At 40.4% G+C, this 17,097-nt stretch overlaps 1 protein-coding gene across 2 annotated transcripts in view; it reads right to left on the bottom strand.

Moving 5' to 3' along the window:
- The window catches only part of hhip (hedgehog interacting protein), a 35,834-nt gene that overhangs the window by 12,853 nt on the left and 5,884 nt on the right, over positions 1 to 17,097 (bottom strand). For both annotated transcript variants that reach the window (XM_023262244.3, XM_023262245.3), the window contains exons 3-9: positions 13,614 to 13,758; positions 11,432 to 11,633; positions 4,976 to 5,127; positions 2,952 to 3,125; positions 2,684 to 2,827; positions 1,816 to 1,934; positions 457 to 580 (exon numbers count right to left, since the gene is read on the bottom strand). In XM_023262244.3, coding sequence (XP_023118012.1) covers positions 457 to 580; positions 1,816 to 1,934; positions 2,684 to 2,827; positions 2,952 to 3,125; positions 4,976 to 5,127; positions 11,432 to 11,633; positions 13,614 to 13,758 — 1,060 coding nt within the window. The remainder of the gene's footprint in view (positions 1 to 456; positions 581 to 1,815; positions 1,935 to 2,683; positions 2,828 to 2,951; positions 3,126 to 4,975; positions 5,128 to 11,431; positions 11,634 to 13,613; positions 13,759 to 17,097) is intronic.

Genomic DNA, 17,097 nt, shown 5'->3' with positions numbered 1-17,097 from the left:
GATAGTGCGCCCCTCCCCTCACTATTTACTTCCTTTGTTTACTCAAGCATCATTGTTTGACATCAGTAAAGTAGGATGAATTACAGACCAAAGCAAAGTGTGAACAGCCCAGGGCAGGATGTCTAATCTCCATTTACACTCAATGGGCCGTGCTGTAGCGGTGACAGTAACATAAAACTTGTTTTCCCCCCACGTGGATGGAACTTTGTGTTTACATTGGCACGTGTTGATGTGAGGGACAGATTTTTTTGTATAAGAACAGAAGGAAGAGTCACGTTGATCTCAATAAGTCATAAATCGATCAAATATAATGCCAAGAGGCTGAAGCTACTAGAATGCATTTCAAATACAGCTGTCCAACATTATGTATTAAGAAACTCAATTAAGATTTCGCAACACAGAGCTACTTAATTTTCCCATTGGACTATTAATCAATCGGCCGTTCATTGTACTTACCCATTTTTATCTCCAAACACATAACTGCCATAAAGTCTTCTGGACTGGCAGCCCCTGTAGATGAAGCCCCCCACAGGTGGTGCTCCTCCACTGGACTGCAGGTCATAGACAGAGGGCTCATTTTCTACAGAGAGACAGGGGAGTGTAGGTCTGGTTTAGGCTCTGCTGAACGACCTACCGCATGTCATTCATCTGTAACACTATCTCATGCTGTCTGCAGGCATGAACAGTTGAAAGTTTTACCAAATAGACAATCAAATCCATCTCACTGTAGAAATAATGTAGATTGTAATTGTGATTTATGAATGTAACAAGTGCTGCTTTTTTTGTTTTGGCATCAAAAACAAAAACTGTGTACTTCACTTTGACTTAATGGCTGTCTTGTCCATATTAGAGATACTCACAAGAAAGAAGACAAAAAGGTGAATCCTGACAAATAGGATGAATGTATGATTTGAGACTTCTTCCTTGGCAGCCAACTTAGTCTCTGTTATGTCTTTATATAAAGAATGTATTAATCTTATTTCCGAAAGAGTGATGTTAAGGCACTGTGGCATGTTTTGTGGATTATAGTTGTCTGGCAATGGGAAAAATGAATGGAGTTTTGCTTCTCCCTTTAAAATATATAATCCAAGACGTGGTATGTTCAATTCCCAACAGTCACCACTTATCAGGTGGTCGGTGCGATGTATTAGGCTGTCGTGAAAAATCACGGTTGAAGGAATAATTTACGTTGACAAAACATCAGCCATTGTGACAAAGATAGCCTCTTTGTTGTAATGTGGAACAAACAGTACTAATTTCTTTTTTTGTGAAGAGAAATAGACTAAGCATTGTAAAGGCGGTGCCGTTATTCATTATTTTCTCAATGTGAGAAGAACTAAACCCTTCTCAGCTGTGTTTTCAACAATACTAAACCATCTTCTAGATAGTTATTGTTGTTGACAGCTTTAAATCTTAATGGTGGACACAACCTCACATTCCTTTAGCAAATCTGCTCTCCACAAGAGGGGAACATTTCTGGATCACATAATTTTTGCATTTAACCTTCACTGTTTCTGTACTCAACCTGGTGTGTTTCTGAATTTGTTGCCAAAACATTGTGTTCTTACAAAATGAAAGACATTAATAAAAACAGATGTAATTTACAGAAAAATAAATATGAAAGGTTATCCAAGAGGTTAATGTTTTTCCTTTCTTTCTCAAGGAATATCATCAAACAAAATTCAGGCAAAAGTTTCACTCAATTGTTCTTATCATGGGCTACATTAACACTGCAAAATAATGAACTCATTCCAAAAATGAAAAACATAAATATTATGAATATTTTTGGAAAATCTCATGTAAATCATAACTCACCATAATCCTTCCCCTTAGTAATTTCCAATATTCTTCCTGCTGATGTGTTTTTGCCACTGGCATCTGTACAGAGGATTAGGAGAGTGCCATTGTCTGTCTGAAGTCGATCCACTGCACACCTACAGAATACAAAATGCCAGGAGTGAACATAAAACAATGTAATTTTTCTGCCTTTTTTATGACATAGTGACAGTGGAGAAAGACAAGAAATGTGGGGAAGAAGAACGGGGAAATGACACGTTGTGAAGGTCCGACCGGCTAGCAATCACTCAGCACTGACAGCATTTGTGCACATGAGGTGTGCACCATAACCTCTTGACTATCAGGTCAACCTGCCAGAACTAAATATGAGAACTACAAACAATGTTGTGACACTAACCACCTGCAAAGTGGCAACAGCAGTAATAAAACAGTATAAGGCATGAGCACTCCAACAGTGACTGATATTTTATGACACAACGAAAGTTAAACATCAGTCACAGCAGCCACATTTTGAATAGTAGAATTCTATTCTGTAATATGAGAAATTCTTTTGTTGTTATTGCAGCACGAGAGTCTAAAGGGACCATGTCGGCAGAAAATGAACAGCAAATGTGTGACACAGCAAACATGAATGTTTGCTTCATCTTTTCCAAAAGTGTCAGTCTTTTCCCATTCCAACTAAAACTTAATCCTGGAGTTTTCAAATTAAAACAGGGTCAGTAGCGTCGCCCCAAGTGTTTAATCCTGGGGGTCCTAAAGCACCAGAGTAGTGTAAATGGTAGTTGTGTAAACAGCTAAAGTTATGCATTTTAAAACAAAAACTAATTAGTGTGGTCGTAACATGAGTGAGATGCTATGCAAGGGTCCCATCAAGTGTTTCACTTACCTGCCTGGGTCATGTAATCCATGGGCAAAGATTTCAGGTGGCTGGTTGGTGCTGTTGAAGTAGGGATTGTTTCGTGGTATGGAGTAGGCTGACGTACAACAGTCTGTGTCCACATCTACCCTTAACACGGACCCTGTGAAATCACTGCATTCAAAAACACAAACAAAAGAACATCTTCACGACGGTAGGAGCTAGGACAGGATTCAATCTTGGAGCACACAACAGTATGCAACCTTGTATAAAATGATCTTTTGACCTTCGATCTCACCTGAGTCCATCCATTTCCTCCATATCATCCAGAGTGATCATGCCATCTCCCAGAATGATGTGCAGCAGACCATCAGGGCTGAAAAGAAGTTGACCCCCTAGGTGTTTCCTGTGTAGCTCTGCCACTTCCATGAGCACCCTGACTGTCCTGGTGTCTACCTGGTTTGGATTTTTCCTGATAAAAACAGAAAAAAGCATTGTCATTGGGTTTCTGTCAAAATGGTGCAAAAACTATGATGACCAACCTGCAAAGTATCGAATACCTGTATGAGGAGCATCTGCAGCATGTGTACACTAACAACAGTCAATAACATATACAGTAAAGTGTCTGTTCAATACAAATATTCAAAAGTATACACACATATGTGGCCTTCCTAAGTGGCTTTTAAACAGTCGGCCCGAAATTGTATTTTAATTGGCATAAAATACACAGAAGAAATGAAAAATGATATTTGTGGGCCACATGAAGTGTCAGTATACACTCAGGTTGCCTTAACTGACTTAAAAAAATAATTGTGTCAATAGGTAAAATGATAAAGTATGGATAAGGAATGTTGACATGACATACCTCACAAAATCTAAAATGAAATGATGTTAAATATTTTGTTGAGACATTTAGTCTAAATCTAATGTACTGTCTCATTATGGCAAAGACAGTGGGTGGAGATGTAACACAGATTTCAAAATGATGCAAAATGTTTCTAGTGAAAAGTGAGAATTCGGTTTTACAGTATCAGCAACAAATATGTCATAATGTGTTATTTTGGGTAGTCCTGCAATTTTTTAAAAAGCGGCTTGCCAAAGATAAAAAATATCTCTTAAACCACCATCAAATACCTTAACTGTCATTTCTCTATCGGACCCTCAAATTAAGGACTATACGCTGCAGTCACTACGACTGCATTCCAAAACTATAATTGAGATTAGATCATTAAGTCAAACATACAACTGTGATTATGTAAATTAAAACACAACAGTTAAACATGTTCGTGAGAAAAAATTGTTTTCCTAATCATAGGTCATTGCAAAGGTACCGACACAGGAAAAGGCGAAGCACTGCTATCATAGGAGTGTTGCACACATTCAGCAAAACACTTCTCAGAGGTTTGACCTACATTCTAAATCCCCATAAGACAAAAATTCTTGTTACCAGCCGCAATAGCATGGCTGGTACTGTTTTCGCCTTGTGAGTCTGTCTGTGTTTGTGTGTGTTTGTGTGTGTGTGTGTGTGTGTATCATCATTGCAAAATGTCATCCCGGAGACACCTACAGTAGCAGGAACTACCACAAAGGTGGTTTTCAGTACTCACACAGTACTCACAGGTGTTTATACGTTTGTCTGTCTGTCGTCTGTGGACAGATTCTACCAATGTGCTATCCAAACAAAGTTACTAATATTAATGCGAGAGCATCACAGCTGTGCAAGATGCAGTCACGACACTTTACAAGTGTGAGGCTCAGATCAAAATGATGGCAAAAGAAGATGTTTGTTTTCCAAGTACACACTGAGTTTTCATGGTTTGGATGTACATCATAGCTGCTGCAATAACATCCTGTCCATTGTTTTTTTATTTATTTATTTTCACTGAATCTCTGGTAAATTGCTCTATGTGTCCTTGAAGCTGTAGTTACTGTGGTTTCTGGTAGAAATCAATGTCAATAGATTTTAACAGTGATATAATCAACAAATCCAGAATTCTGTGATCTGATTGTTTCAGTTTTGCCCTTTTTTCACACCAATGAATAAATGAATGACAGCATATGGGAAATTTCACTTATATTCACAAATCATTGCAAATAACACCTGATCAAAATTGAAAGCTGTTGTGTATTTATGTAACAAAGGTGCTTCAAAATAATTCTGAATAAGTAACTAGGTTTAGAATGAACCCATGCATGTCCAGTCTATATTTATCTCAACCCATTAATGTGTACACTGTGAGCCAGCTGAGGTTTTGTTGTCCTTGCAGGCAGTGATGAAGAACCCATATTTAAGGTAGATTTGGCACACACTTCTCCCATTACCTTGAAATGGTGTATTCAACCACACGGAGAATGTGGTCGTGTGGTCCAATGGCCCAGCGCTCTTGGTTGGTGGTGTAGGAGACGTAGAGCTTGCCATTCTTCTTGTAATTGGGGTGGAATGCCAGGCTTAGCAGGCCCCTTTCATCTCCACCCTGCAGTCAGATGAGAAACACAAAAGATCCAGGAGTTAATTATGTCCCTCCTTGGCTTCTGCTCGGCTGAGTGGGGTTGGAATCACCCCCCTCTGTCATTTTCATCATCACCAACATGCAACCCCTACACCCCCTTCCCTCCTTTAATTCTTCAACTTCTCTAATCCCCTTTTTTATTTGTCCATCACATTCCCTTTCATACCCCTGCTATTCTCTCATTCTCTCCTTCCCTACCCTCTGCTGTTTCACTTCACACCTTCACCAACCTTCCTGAATATACCATTACCAACCATTATAAAGCGTTTGACTCTGGATAGAGCTGCACCTTCTCTACAACCCCCCGCCTTTGCAGAGTCTTTTCTGCAGCCTGGTTATGTGTGCTTGTCCTCAGGGTCGGGGGCCCCTGTGACGCCCAGACCCTCCCGGTGGCCTCCATTGTGCAGTGATTTGTGTGTGTAATCTTTGGGGGATATCCGTGAATGCTACGCTGAGTGGCTGAAAGAATTTATTAGCTCACTCACAGTTCATAGAGAGCACAAAAGTGCAGAGTGCTTCAGTCCGTGCTTTTTGCTCCCTGTCCCCTCGCTTTTTCCTGATTTACACAAAATCCATGCAAAATTTGAGGCTTGGATGGGAGGAGGGAGGGAGGGAGGGAGGATAGAGCAGAGTAAAAGAGGAAAAAAGAAAACCTAAACAAGGAAGGAGCTGCCAACTCCCACTGTCTTGGCAACATGTTTAGAAAACATCTAAATTGCTTGTGTAATATGTAAACCTTTGTCTCACCCCGGAGGCAGCTACATCAGTTGTCACTACCCTGGTGGTCCTCCCATTATAGTTAGTTGTAATAATCAGCTATAGCATTTCATTCCCCAGGCAAGGCAAGCCAGGTCGGCCCTTTTTTATGTTGTACTCTCCCTTGCTATTTCTTCTTGACAAAAGAATGAACAGAATTCTAAGCTTAGGTGGGAAGAATGTTTCTAAAGTGGTCCCTGTCTGTGTGTACCCCCTCAAAACAGCTTAATTCTTCTATTTACACTAAGAAACTTTAAAAATGGCATTTTATGCATTTTGCCTGCAATTAACACACAAGCACCAGTACAGCTGTCTCATTCTTCAGGTATTCCCTTTCAAAATCATGAAGAAAAAAATATATATATTGGTGTATGCACTACAGTGGCAGGCTCTGGATAGGTGTAGTCTATGTCACAGGCCAAGAAACACACATCATAAATTGGTGTACTGGATCTCCCAGTTCTGTTTGGACTGCATTAGGCCCAGCCCAGTCAAACACAGCAGTGACACAGGCCACATGCGAATGCAAAAATGATGACACTTTGCAAAGGAATGTACTCTAAGTACCAATGAGCAACAACAGAGACCCATGTGACAAGCCACTGGGGGTCTATCAATTTTAATATAAAATGAAGTATTGTGAAAGTTAACAAATAAATCTCCACCCCAAAAATTTATGGGTACTACTAAATGTCAGATCATTGAAGGCAAATAAAAACAGAGTTATGTGGGAGTTGGTGCAGCACCCCGTACAGCGGGAAGTTAGCTGGAGTAGAGGTGACTGGCCTTTGCCAAAGAATGTCAAAAAGTTTCATCTTGGGAAGAAAAATTTTCAACCTCACTTTGAAATGCTGGATCCATATGTTGGATTTGGAGATGCAGTGACCCATATCCCCAAAATAAATTCACCATAGGGAGTAGGTCAAAGACCATGATTCCAAAGAGGTCTAAATCCGGAGCCAAAGGGGGACTACCAAGATACACAGTGGTTAAATGGGCTGAAATATTAGCTCCCTTGCTAATGACTAGCTCCTTCAGCAGCAGGCGAACAGCAGAGCTGGCACCAGAGCCATAAGAAACAAACACTGCATCAGTGAGCCTTTCACTGCACAGTCAATCCAGGGAGATAGCTTGATTAAAAGAAGACAAAGTGCCAACCTTAGGCCCCTAAGCATTGATCATGCTAAAACTGCTGCCAAAGCAGAAGTAGGTAAGATATTCTTGGCACAGCTCAAAAACGAATACACTGAATAAACAAACTAATTTAGAAAATGTACAAACTGCAGGTTTCACATATTGTCAGCTGTAGAGTGCATTTTCAGGGTTTTCAGGTTCTAGATTGTGGATTTAAAAGCTGCACTTTGTACCATAGTACAATTAACCAACAATGTCCATGTGTGCTGTTGTTGTGTGTGTCAATTTATGCCACACAAGATAAGCTGCAAAATCCTCTTATTATAAATGTTGACCAACATTTTGAAGCTTCCTGATTGTTACGGTCACTTAATGTCTTCACAACAGATGTTAATAGCAGGCTGATATAAAGTAAATGCCTGCCATCTCCAAACTTCTATCAAACTATACAAATGACTGCTGTGTCTGCTTAAAACACATTTTTCTCCTGAACATCTTCGTCTTTTCATGACTGCCATCATTCTTTCACAGACAGGCAGGGGGTTCTGATTGAATCTCTCACGAGGTATTATCTCTTCATTTTTCACAAACACCTGCCTCTGCATTCCTCTTTTCCCTCCAAATTCAGTTCTCTGGGGCTCCAGCTTTGGCTCTGTCAAACTTCTGGCATCATTCCACAGAAATCTGGGAATGTGAGGTGCAGGGATGAGGGGCGGTTGTTATCTCACATCTCACGGTACATTTCATGGAATTCTGACCCTGCCTGAATGGTGGAGACAGTGACACACATAATACTACGATTTCTAATTCTACAGGGGCAGCTGTCTTTGAGCGCTAGTGACACATGCGCTGGGTCATGCATTGTTACCCTGAACCTTTTGATCCTTCCTTGCTGGCTTGTGGACATTCCTCTACCAAAAAACATTCCACGAGTTGACTAAAGGAAAACAATGTCTACGTCCTTCACTCAAAGACTACCTCAAGCACGTATGCTCACACCTCCCTCATGCACAGCCAACACATTCACTTCCTGTGTAGTCTTCTCTGCCGTTTTCTCGTGCAATGATAATCACAGGCAAACCTCCACTGTAGCCCCCTCACCTGTTGATGCTTAAGTCCTTGGACCAGAACGCAGCAATGCATGAATCCTCCCACCAACCGAGAACAAGATATAATCCATCATTCGAGTCATAAAGTTAATAGAAAGCTGATTTTTCTGCCTGCTACATTTATGTAAGCAATTCAGCTTTCACTAGCAGGTTTCGCTGTCTAGTGAGATCAACATGAGTCTGACGCCACCTTTGCTTCTAGACAGAGTAAAGAGTGAAGATGAGTAAGGCCACATTTTACACGGCACTGGCAGCTCTGAGCTTCTGACAGCAGGGACAAAAAGAACAACATTCTCTGACTTATTTTGTTTGAACAATGAAATATTTTATAGTAGTCCCGCTCACCCCTGTTACAAAGGCTAATTCAAGTGAGTAGACTGTCAGCTCTGGGGTGGGGCTAAAAGACGTCTTCATTTATAAACTGTCACTATCACACATGCTACTCTCAAGCACATCTTTGGAGGTTCTATAGTGTAAGACGCTGTCAAGGTTTTAAGCTAAAGCTCAGCATCAAAGTCAACCAAAACTACCAGAAAGCACAGAATGCACTGAAGATTTACACGTATATCAAAGAGTGTTGCTGTTGGTTGCATCGTAAAATGGTTTCCTTGAGAGCGACTCCATTGACATTGGCACTGACATTCTTGCACTGCACATCTCTGCACTTTTAAACTTTATTTTTATTTTTTCTGTTAAGCCACTTTACCCTCATCTGTCACCCTTGTATATATTGTAAATATTATTACTATTGTTCTATTATTCTTTTATTCTTATCACTATGTCTACTGTTACATAAGCTGCTGTAACAATGTAAATTTCCCCTGGAGTGGGGAGAAATAAAGAACTTTATCTTATCTTATCTTATCTTATCCAAATATGTTCAAGGGTATTTGTAGTTGTTGTCATCTTTAATTATGTTCAAACATCTGTGAGTTATATCTTTATGAAGCTTTATGTAAACACTGTATGCTGGAAGCATTTCTCTTCAGTAAAACATAAAGATGCGGTTGTACACGACCCAAATCATGCCGGAGTTTTTGTGGTACCAACATACAGAATGGGCAAAAAAAAATATGAGCAGAACTCACATTTTACTACTCATAGATACGGTCTAACTGAGCTGCATACTGAACGGAACATTTCAGAACATTTGGTGACAGAACTGAATGACTTTAAGGTCTTTAACTGTGCTAAATATTAATTTGCATCTTCTATAAACAAGCACATTGACTGGCAAGAGTGCTGTCAGATCTTTTCTGTTGTGTTTGACTGGGGAAAGGTGAGATCTGTGAAAAAAATATGTATATCCTTAAACAATTCTAATAAAAGTAATGGAAAAAAACTGAAATGCTCAGGAGATATTCTTGACAGCAATGTTTTTGCTACGTGTTGCTTATTAATGCATTGCTCTCTTAGATTTTTGGATGTTTAAATGTCTAGTTTCACTCAGACTCCAGTAAGAACAGTCAAAATTGGCTTCGTTCACCAAATTTGACCACTCTGGTGGCATGGGTAGCGAGGCTAGCGTGGGATTGAGCACGAGTATAGGGATTGAATTTCAGGAGAACACCCACAGTGCAGGTAGGAAACCACATTACCACAGCACAGTATTGTTTCTGTGCAGTTCGCCTTAATTGGCACCGAGGGGTTGCATGGCAGGAGGGGGAGAGAAGAGTGAGAGGAAACACAGAACATTACAATCAAAGCATGTGCATGGGGTTTATGATAAACCCGTTATCTACCCTGTCTCCTGGGTGCCTGGGTTCCTCTCTCTGTATAAAGGACAGCTCCATCCTGTTGATGCTGCCAGTAAACACCTTAGCCCTCCCCTGGTTCTGTCCAACCCATGTGGCTGGTGGCTGGGAGCCCGTTCCGGCAGCCAACATCACAGAATAGGACTCGGGGGGCTTGCAGGGGACTGAGCCACATCTAATTGTCATAATGGTCACTTTATCCACAACCAGTTTGGATTGAATTAGGATAAGAGAGTTGAGAAGAGCAGGGAGAGCATCCCGCTGGGAGTAGTTGCATATTCAAATGCTGTGCTCCGTTTGACTCCTTGTAAGCAAAGGGTGTTGTCAGTGGAGGAGCAAGAGGCATGCGTGATAGATAAACTTCCTGTCTGGGAGTGTGGACCCAAAACATCCCAGCTACGCCAGCTCCTCGTGGAATCTAAACAACTTATAAACTCTTGAATTCAAAATCTGAGATCCAGTAAAGATTAGGGATGAAAGATAAGTCTAAAGATGTCACTGTGATATTGAAGTTGCCAATGCACCTGAGATATCCATAGACAATAAAGATATTTCAAGAACTAGCACCTTACTACAATACACATTTTTTAAGCATATATCTTCTTGATGTAATAATAACCAAAATCTAGATCATGTTCAAAACATATGAATGACAAATGGTAATTCATGTGCACCTTTATTTCTTTGTTATGATTCTGCCTGTGTTTATTTTCTCAGATAGGGCCCTGACCCAAACAGAAGTAGAACACATGTTTACTTGCCCTCTGACACCCCAATATCCTATCAAGCTCCCTCTTCTGGCAAACAGACTTTCACAGTGGTGCACTGTGAGACAGACACATATCGAACTCTGCTCAATGTCTACTCAGCTCTACATTTTATATGTATTACTAACCCATAATAACTATTGCAAAAGAGCAAAAAGTTATCACAGCCATATGATAAAAATGCCTCTATGCAGGTGAATTAATAGCATAGACAAAGGTTACAAATAAACCTGAGAGACTGGTATTCCAGTTAATATGTGGCATATGTCACTATGATATTAGAGCCCTTACAGGAAAATATGGAAAAGATTAATAAAGTCATTAACCATTCATGTGATAACTAGCAGAAAATTAGCAGTTTGTATAATGTGTGGAGTATGTACAGTTAATTAGCAAATAATAGTGTAATGCACAATCACACTTGATGAATGACTGCTTATTTAGTCTAATTATATAATTGAATATGAACAATGAGCAGGCACCACTTTGAAGGGATTTATCTTGGCTGGAAAATATCCTTCACACGTTTACCTAGGTGCAAACATTTGTGTTGTGAAGACTTGTGTTAAAACCCTATCACATTACTGCCTTACTCTATAAATGTAGAAAGAAACTATTTCATACTGCATCAGCCAGGCTCCTTTCCTTTTCTCTTGTTTGTTTACGTCTGTAATCAAATTACATCCATATTAAGACACTACTTTTATAATTACTTCAAAACAGGTAACAGTCTAAGATTTATCCCTACCTTCAGGCCACTCTGCACCAGCTTGTGGATGTCCAAGAAGGGCTCCTTGATGAGCTCGAGGTCATGGTTGAGTATCCTGACAATTCCCTCCCTCTCCAGGACAAAGAGACGCTGGGAACCATCACCACAGTGCATCACAGCCACCGGCTGCCTTAGACCACTCAACACCTCCTGGGCACAGTAGCAGTTGTGTTTGTGTTTCCTGGGTAACAGGGAAGTTACAAAATGTCAGAGAATGATGGTAGCGGCAAGGAATCCAGCTATAGGGTAGAAGGGGCAGGGGAGACTTCCACGCAGTAGAATTTTCAAGGAAGCGTTAAACAATCAACAGTAAGATATCAGGTAAACCTAAACTTTTTATGACGTACAATGATTAAAAATGTGTGATAAACACCTGTCATGTGGCTGTCTCGGCTGGGTGGGACTTGAAATTTTTCTCAGCTCACAAGACAAGTCGTTGTATTCTTTGAATCACATCAGATTTTACTTTTAACTAAGACTAAGTAAGGTTTTTCTCATCTTTACTGATTTACTAATTTTGTGACATGCCATTTCGCAATGTGGGAAGAGACTACTTTGCTAGAGCCAGGATGTATGAGGTATTATGCATACATGCTTGTTTATTTCACTTTTATTGTGCATTTAAACCACAAAATATGTCTAAATACACAGTAAAAGTTGGATTTACCGTTGTTTTTGATTCCTACCAACATGTCTCAACTGTAACAGTGCATCTGTTATATGAAAGCTTAATGTTGATTAACTCTCTCTGCAGCCATCTGAGGGCACCAGGTACAATGTTTTCAATCTGCAGTCTTTACCTGGAGTGACAAATCTGAGTACTGGTCCTCACACACAAGAGACAGCTGCAAACTAAACACTCAAAATTCAGTATTTCACCTGGACCTATTTGGTTGCTTGTGTCTGAGATTTCAACAAAGATTTCTACTTTACGCTGTGAATGTCAGCAACGCAGTTCTTCCTTTGCATGCTATAAGACAACTAAAACCTCTTTCCTCTTTACACCGCAGAATTCAGTCACAGTCACCTATTCCCACCACTTTTTTTTCTCCTGTTTTAAAACTTCATTCACAACACCAGCTTATCTGGACATTACTGTGTGTGTCCACACTGCCTTTTTAATCGATGTGGTAAAAGAAGAGACAGGAGGTTCAAACTAACCCTCCTACATCTATTCTGTACTGCGAAGGTATGTGATCATCCCATGGAGACAAGGTCAAGAACCCTTAAGACTTTCCCATGAACGTGACCACTTGGGTGCACTGATTTCAAGGGGAATAAGAAGAGCAGAGGTGATTGGCCACAAGTGATACCAGCCAATAACCTTCTGACACATCCAGTAATAATTCAGATGCTGGATTCTTTCCTATCCTATTCCATTTTATATGTGCTTCTAGGGTGGGTAGCACACGCCAACAGAAAATACCAAAAAGTTACTCTAACACTCCATCTGTGCATTGCACAAATGACATACGAGCTCTGTGCCTTAATTCCCAAAAATTAAGCCCATAATCTTAGACATTAACTTTGATTGAATTTTTAAAAATTTTCCCCCAGTTTTTAACGTAGGAGACCCTTGCTCAATGTCATTTATGTCAGTAGATTTCTCAAAGCAAAAGGCACAGAAGGGATAAATGAGCCCCTGACTTTCTAACTGTCGGAAGTTATTTCACAGAATGTTGGTTGCTGCCATTCAGGTGCACATGCTTCCTGGCTTTCTTGTCTCAGGGAAAACAGAGATGAAAGGAATCCCCCCCATAGACAAAAGGGCAAAGCTCTCTGTGATGTACAGACCATTGCAATGAGGGAGGGAAACAGAATGATGCAGGATAAGCATTTTCATTATTTTAGCAAAGCAGAGCAGAAGAAGTCTGGACAAACTTTAGGATTAGAGGAGAAATTGCATAGCATTTCTGTCTGAAAGTATGGACCATGTCAAAATGGACCAGTAAACCGGGAACATGTTACAGAGGCTACGTCCGTTTTTATAATAACATAAATATCATGGTTGAAACTCTTCAATCTGCACTCGTAGGAACTGACGAAACTTAGCTGAAACACATGAACCAGTCAAATCCTACCTAAAATAATACTGTACACCTTTCCCAGTGTAACTAAGTCATCAAATGAAATTAAACATAGTAAAAGTCAGACTACAAACCTGCTGATATCTTCTATTTTCTCATCTCCCAAGTAGTTGGAATCTTGCCCATGTGGTTGCTTTCGTTGAAAATCCGGAAAGCATAAACTGGAATCTCTCCTCCCATAGTACTGGCAGAACTCATCCACATCGGCTTGGAAGAGCTCTAGAAAACACAACAGATACAGAAATAGTCATAGGGTCTTACACTTACTGTAAATAAGGCATGGTTAATTGATTTCATGTACTTGGCTCATGTAGCTGACTAAACCATGAAGATCCAATGAATATTCTCATAACACTGTTTATATGGTAGCTAGTTCTGTGTGCCTGTAATGGACTGCCAGTGCATGTATGAGTGTGTAATAGAAGATAAAGGTGATAAAGGTGAGTGGAGAATAAGGAAGGGAGAAGTGATCTGAAACTATGTGATATGCTAGTGTATTGGGGAGGGTTGGAGTTACACTTGATGAGCCAAACCAAAACCTGGCTAGACTAGGCTGAAATGAACAAGTGAAGAGAAACTGGGCCAAACCAAATGGATCACAGATTAGACAGGGCTCAACAGTGAACTACGCCACTTCCAGAGAGCAGAAAGACAGCATTCTCAATTTTAGCTGACCCTGTCAATATTTTGAGTTGTGAAATGATGCTTCAGCACAATGTGTCCAAATGATTTCCTAATGGAAAATGTTCTGTGCCTGGCATCCCATGAAGTCTATTCAGCAACACTTTTGTCAGTAATGAGGTTGCATTCACTTCAACTTAAGGGGCCCTTCATTAAATATTAACTAATAGTTAAATCCAGTGAATAGTGTCAGTGTCCACCAGCTGCTTGCGTTTGAATTTATAGCACCTGCTAACAGGAGCAGAAGAAATGAAAAGCCTTTTGGAAATGGGTAGCAACACCTTGCAAGTGGTTGCAAGAGACATCATGTTTGCACAACAAGTGTGCATCTCCTCAGCAGTAAATAATAAAGAACTTGAAATAAGCCAGTGCACAATCAGGTATAATCAGGGCTGTAGTTTTCTCTCTTATCTCAGCTGGTCCATGGGTCACTTAAGGGTTGAGTAGGTGGTGACATACCCAGCAGTGTTCTTGACAAAGCTATATCTAGAAAATAAACACTGCTCATACCTATACCCCAATATAAGTTCTACAGGGAGTTTTACCTTTACCATGTCTCTGAAAGAGAGCCAACTATATGATTAGTACAAGTAGGAAACTACGTCATCTCAGGCCAAACTATTCTATTGGCAGTGTCAACAACTAGTATGTCTCAATGGAAGACAATTCTGAGAACCAAATGGACTTTATGAATATGACAAACCAGACATTGTGTTCTACAACCCTGCATATACAGACAAAAGTTGTACTGCAATGTGTATATAATTTTAAAATGACAAAAAGCATTATTATAGCAGTTTCAATCACAGTTTTTGCAATCAGTGAAGGTGGTAGCAAAACTATCTTCATTCACGTAATTGGAGTAAGATATTCTTAGGGATGGCTTAATGCTCTTTTATAAAAACAAAAAAACGAACCAACCACTTGTTTTATTCTTCAAACAGGTCTGGCTGTTTTGCATTACTGAGCTGCACATGGGCACAGCATGTGAAATGAAATAATCAGCCTGTTAAATATGGCATGTAATTCCGAATAAACAAAAATGTTTTCATGGTGAGAGATGTTAATTTACTTGCAATGCTAAACAATGACATGATGTTCCCAAATGCTGAAGATTGCATTCTGCTAATTTAGCACATGTATTCAAGGTAAAACTGACATCACGTCATTCCTTATTTGCCTTTGGCCTGCTAGTTCATCTGAAATGTTTCAGTGCCAGAGCAAAAGGTGATCTGCATAAACATGGCCGTCACACACAGCTACGCCTCCAGCCAGTGCAGCCACAACACTATTCCCAGCAAAAAGCAAAGTGTGCAGTGGGTCTCAGAGGCCCTTTGCGACCTAAAAACAATCTTGCCAATATTGTTTCCTTTAGTCAATCCCTCAGAGGACAGAGGAGAGCAAATATACCAGTGATAAAAACACAAACAAGACTCTCCCTGTCCCCCCTTTCATCTCCCTCTCCTGCCACACACCGCAAGGGCTGACCACACCAAATACTGGAGGTGACAGGATATCCCCTCAAACATCTAAACACAACATGAAGATCAAACACACATAGAAACACACACACAGCTCTGGCTATACCACCCACACTCTTGTGTCTGCAGTTATCTTAACCATGCTGGTTGGGGACCTCGGGTGCAGGGTGGGGGGATGAGTAAAGGAAGATATGAGAGAAGAGCAGTATGGAGAAGGTGGGAGGCCCGTACGGCAGAAGTGAGAGTCAAGGCAGTAAATATTTTTATAGAGAAAAAGGGGCCAAGTACACGGCCTAATCAAGCGCCGGTAGGAAATTTCATGGGAGAAGGACGACAGTTATGGATGCTGTAAAGGCTACTGTTTAAAACTTTTGGACAGTGGTTTTGAATTAGTGAAACTTAAGCAAGTGTCTTATTGTCTGGTCATAATTGTGGTTATACTCATTTTTGCTGCCTCAGTATGCAGATGTATAGTTTCAAATATCTATCTATCAGCTATTTTAAAATACATTTAAGGGAAGTAGTGTTCTCTGTCTTAGGATTTAACCAAATTACCCTGTCTGCAGTTAGTAGGGTGTGCATAAATTTTGCACAATATGTTCCATCTTCATTGAAATATATTACAATAGCTACGTGGTAACATGTGCACTAACAAAATAAAAACAGGCAAAGAGTAGCAGGCAAAAGAAAAAAAGACAGGAGATGAAAAGAGAAAGCGAAGAAGGAAGTGAGAAAGAGAGAGAGAGAAACAGAGAGTGAGAGACAGAACTCTGTCCATATTCCTGGCTCCCCAGCGCTAAAGTTATACTTCCATCTGGTTATCTTCCAAGGCAACCTGGGTGGCCCACCCAGAGTACTTGACATCTTGATGCACTTCAGCAGTTTTACATACACACAACCTTTGTAGAAAAATAAATGTGTCATTCGTCACCACATATGCTGATCTGTCGGGGGCTGAGGAGAGGGGGTGAGCAGGGAGGAGCACAACAACGAACATGGGGAGGGGGGATTCTTCTCTGGATTCTTCTCTTGAGCTTTTTTGGTTTGACTCTCAGTTCATGAGCAAGTTATGCAGCTTCAGACAAGACTTCTTCCTCCTTCTTGTCTTTGTTCTGTGGAGCCCCACTCGTGAACCTCAATTGTAGTTTAAGTGTTGTACATGATATGCCTACTGGTCATTAGATGCAGACTCAGATGGAATGGGATGGAATGCATGTGTTTGATATTTGACTTGGGCTGCAGAGTATCGTGTGGGTGGGTTGCAGACAAGTGTGTTTGAAACTGTTCTCTGTTTGCAAATCTCAGCAGATCTAATCAGTTTGTGGCGACAGAGATTGGAAGAAGACTTGGCTGGAGGAGAAGAGACAGTCAAAAAGTGTTTGATCATGTTTGGTAT

Source organism: Amphiprion ocellaris, chromosome 4 (assembly GCF_022539595.1).
Source record: "Amphiprion ocellaris isolate individual 3 ecotype Okinawa chromosome 4, ASM2253959v1, whole genome shotgun sequence".
NCBI classification, from domain to species: Eukaryota; Metazoa; Chordata; class Actinopteri; family Pomacentridae; genus Amphiprion; species Amphiprion ocellaris.
The sequence above is the reverse complement of the archived record's forward strand: the minus strand, read 5'-3'. Positions and strand labels throughout refer to the sequence as shown.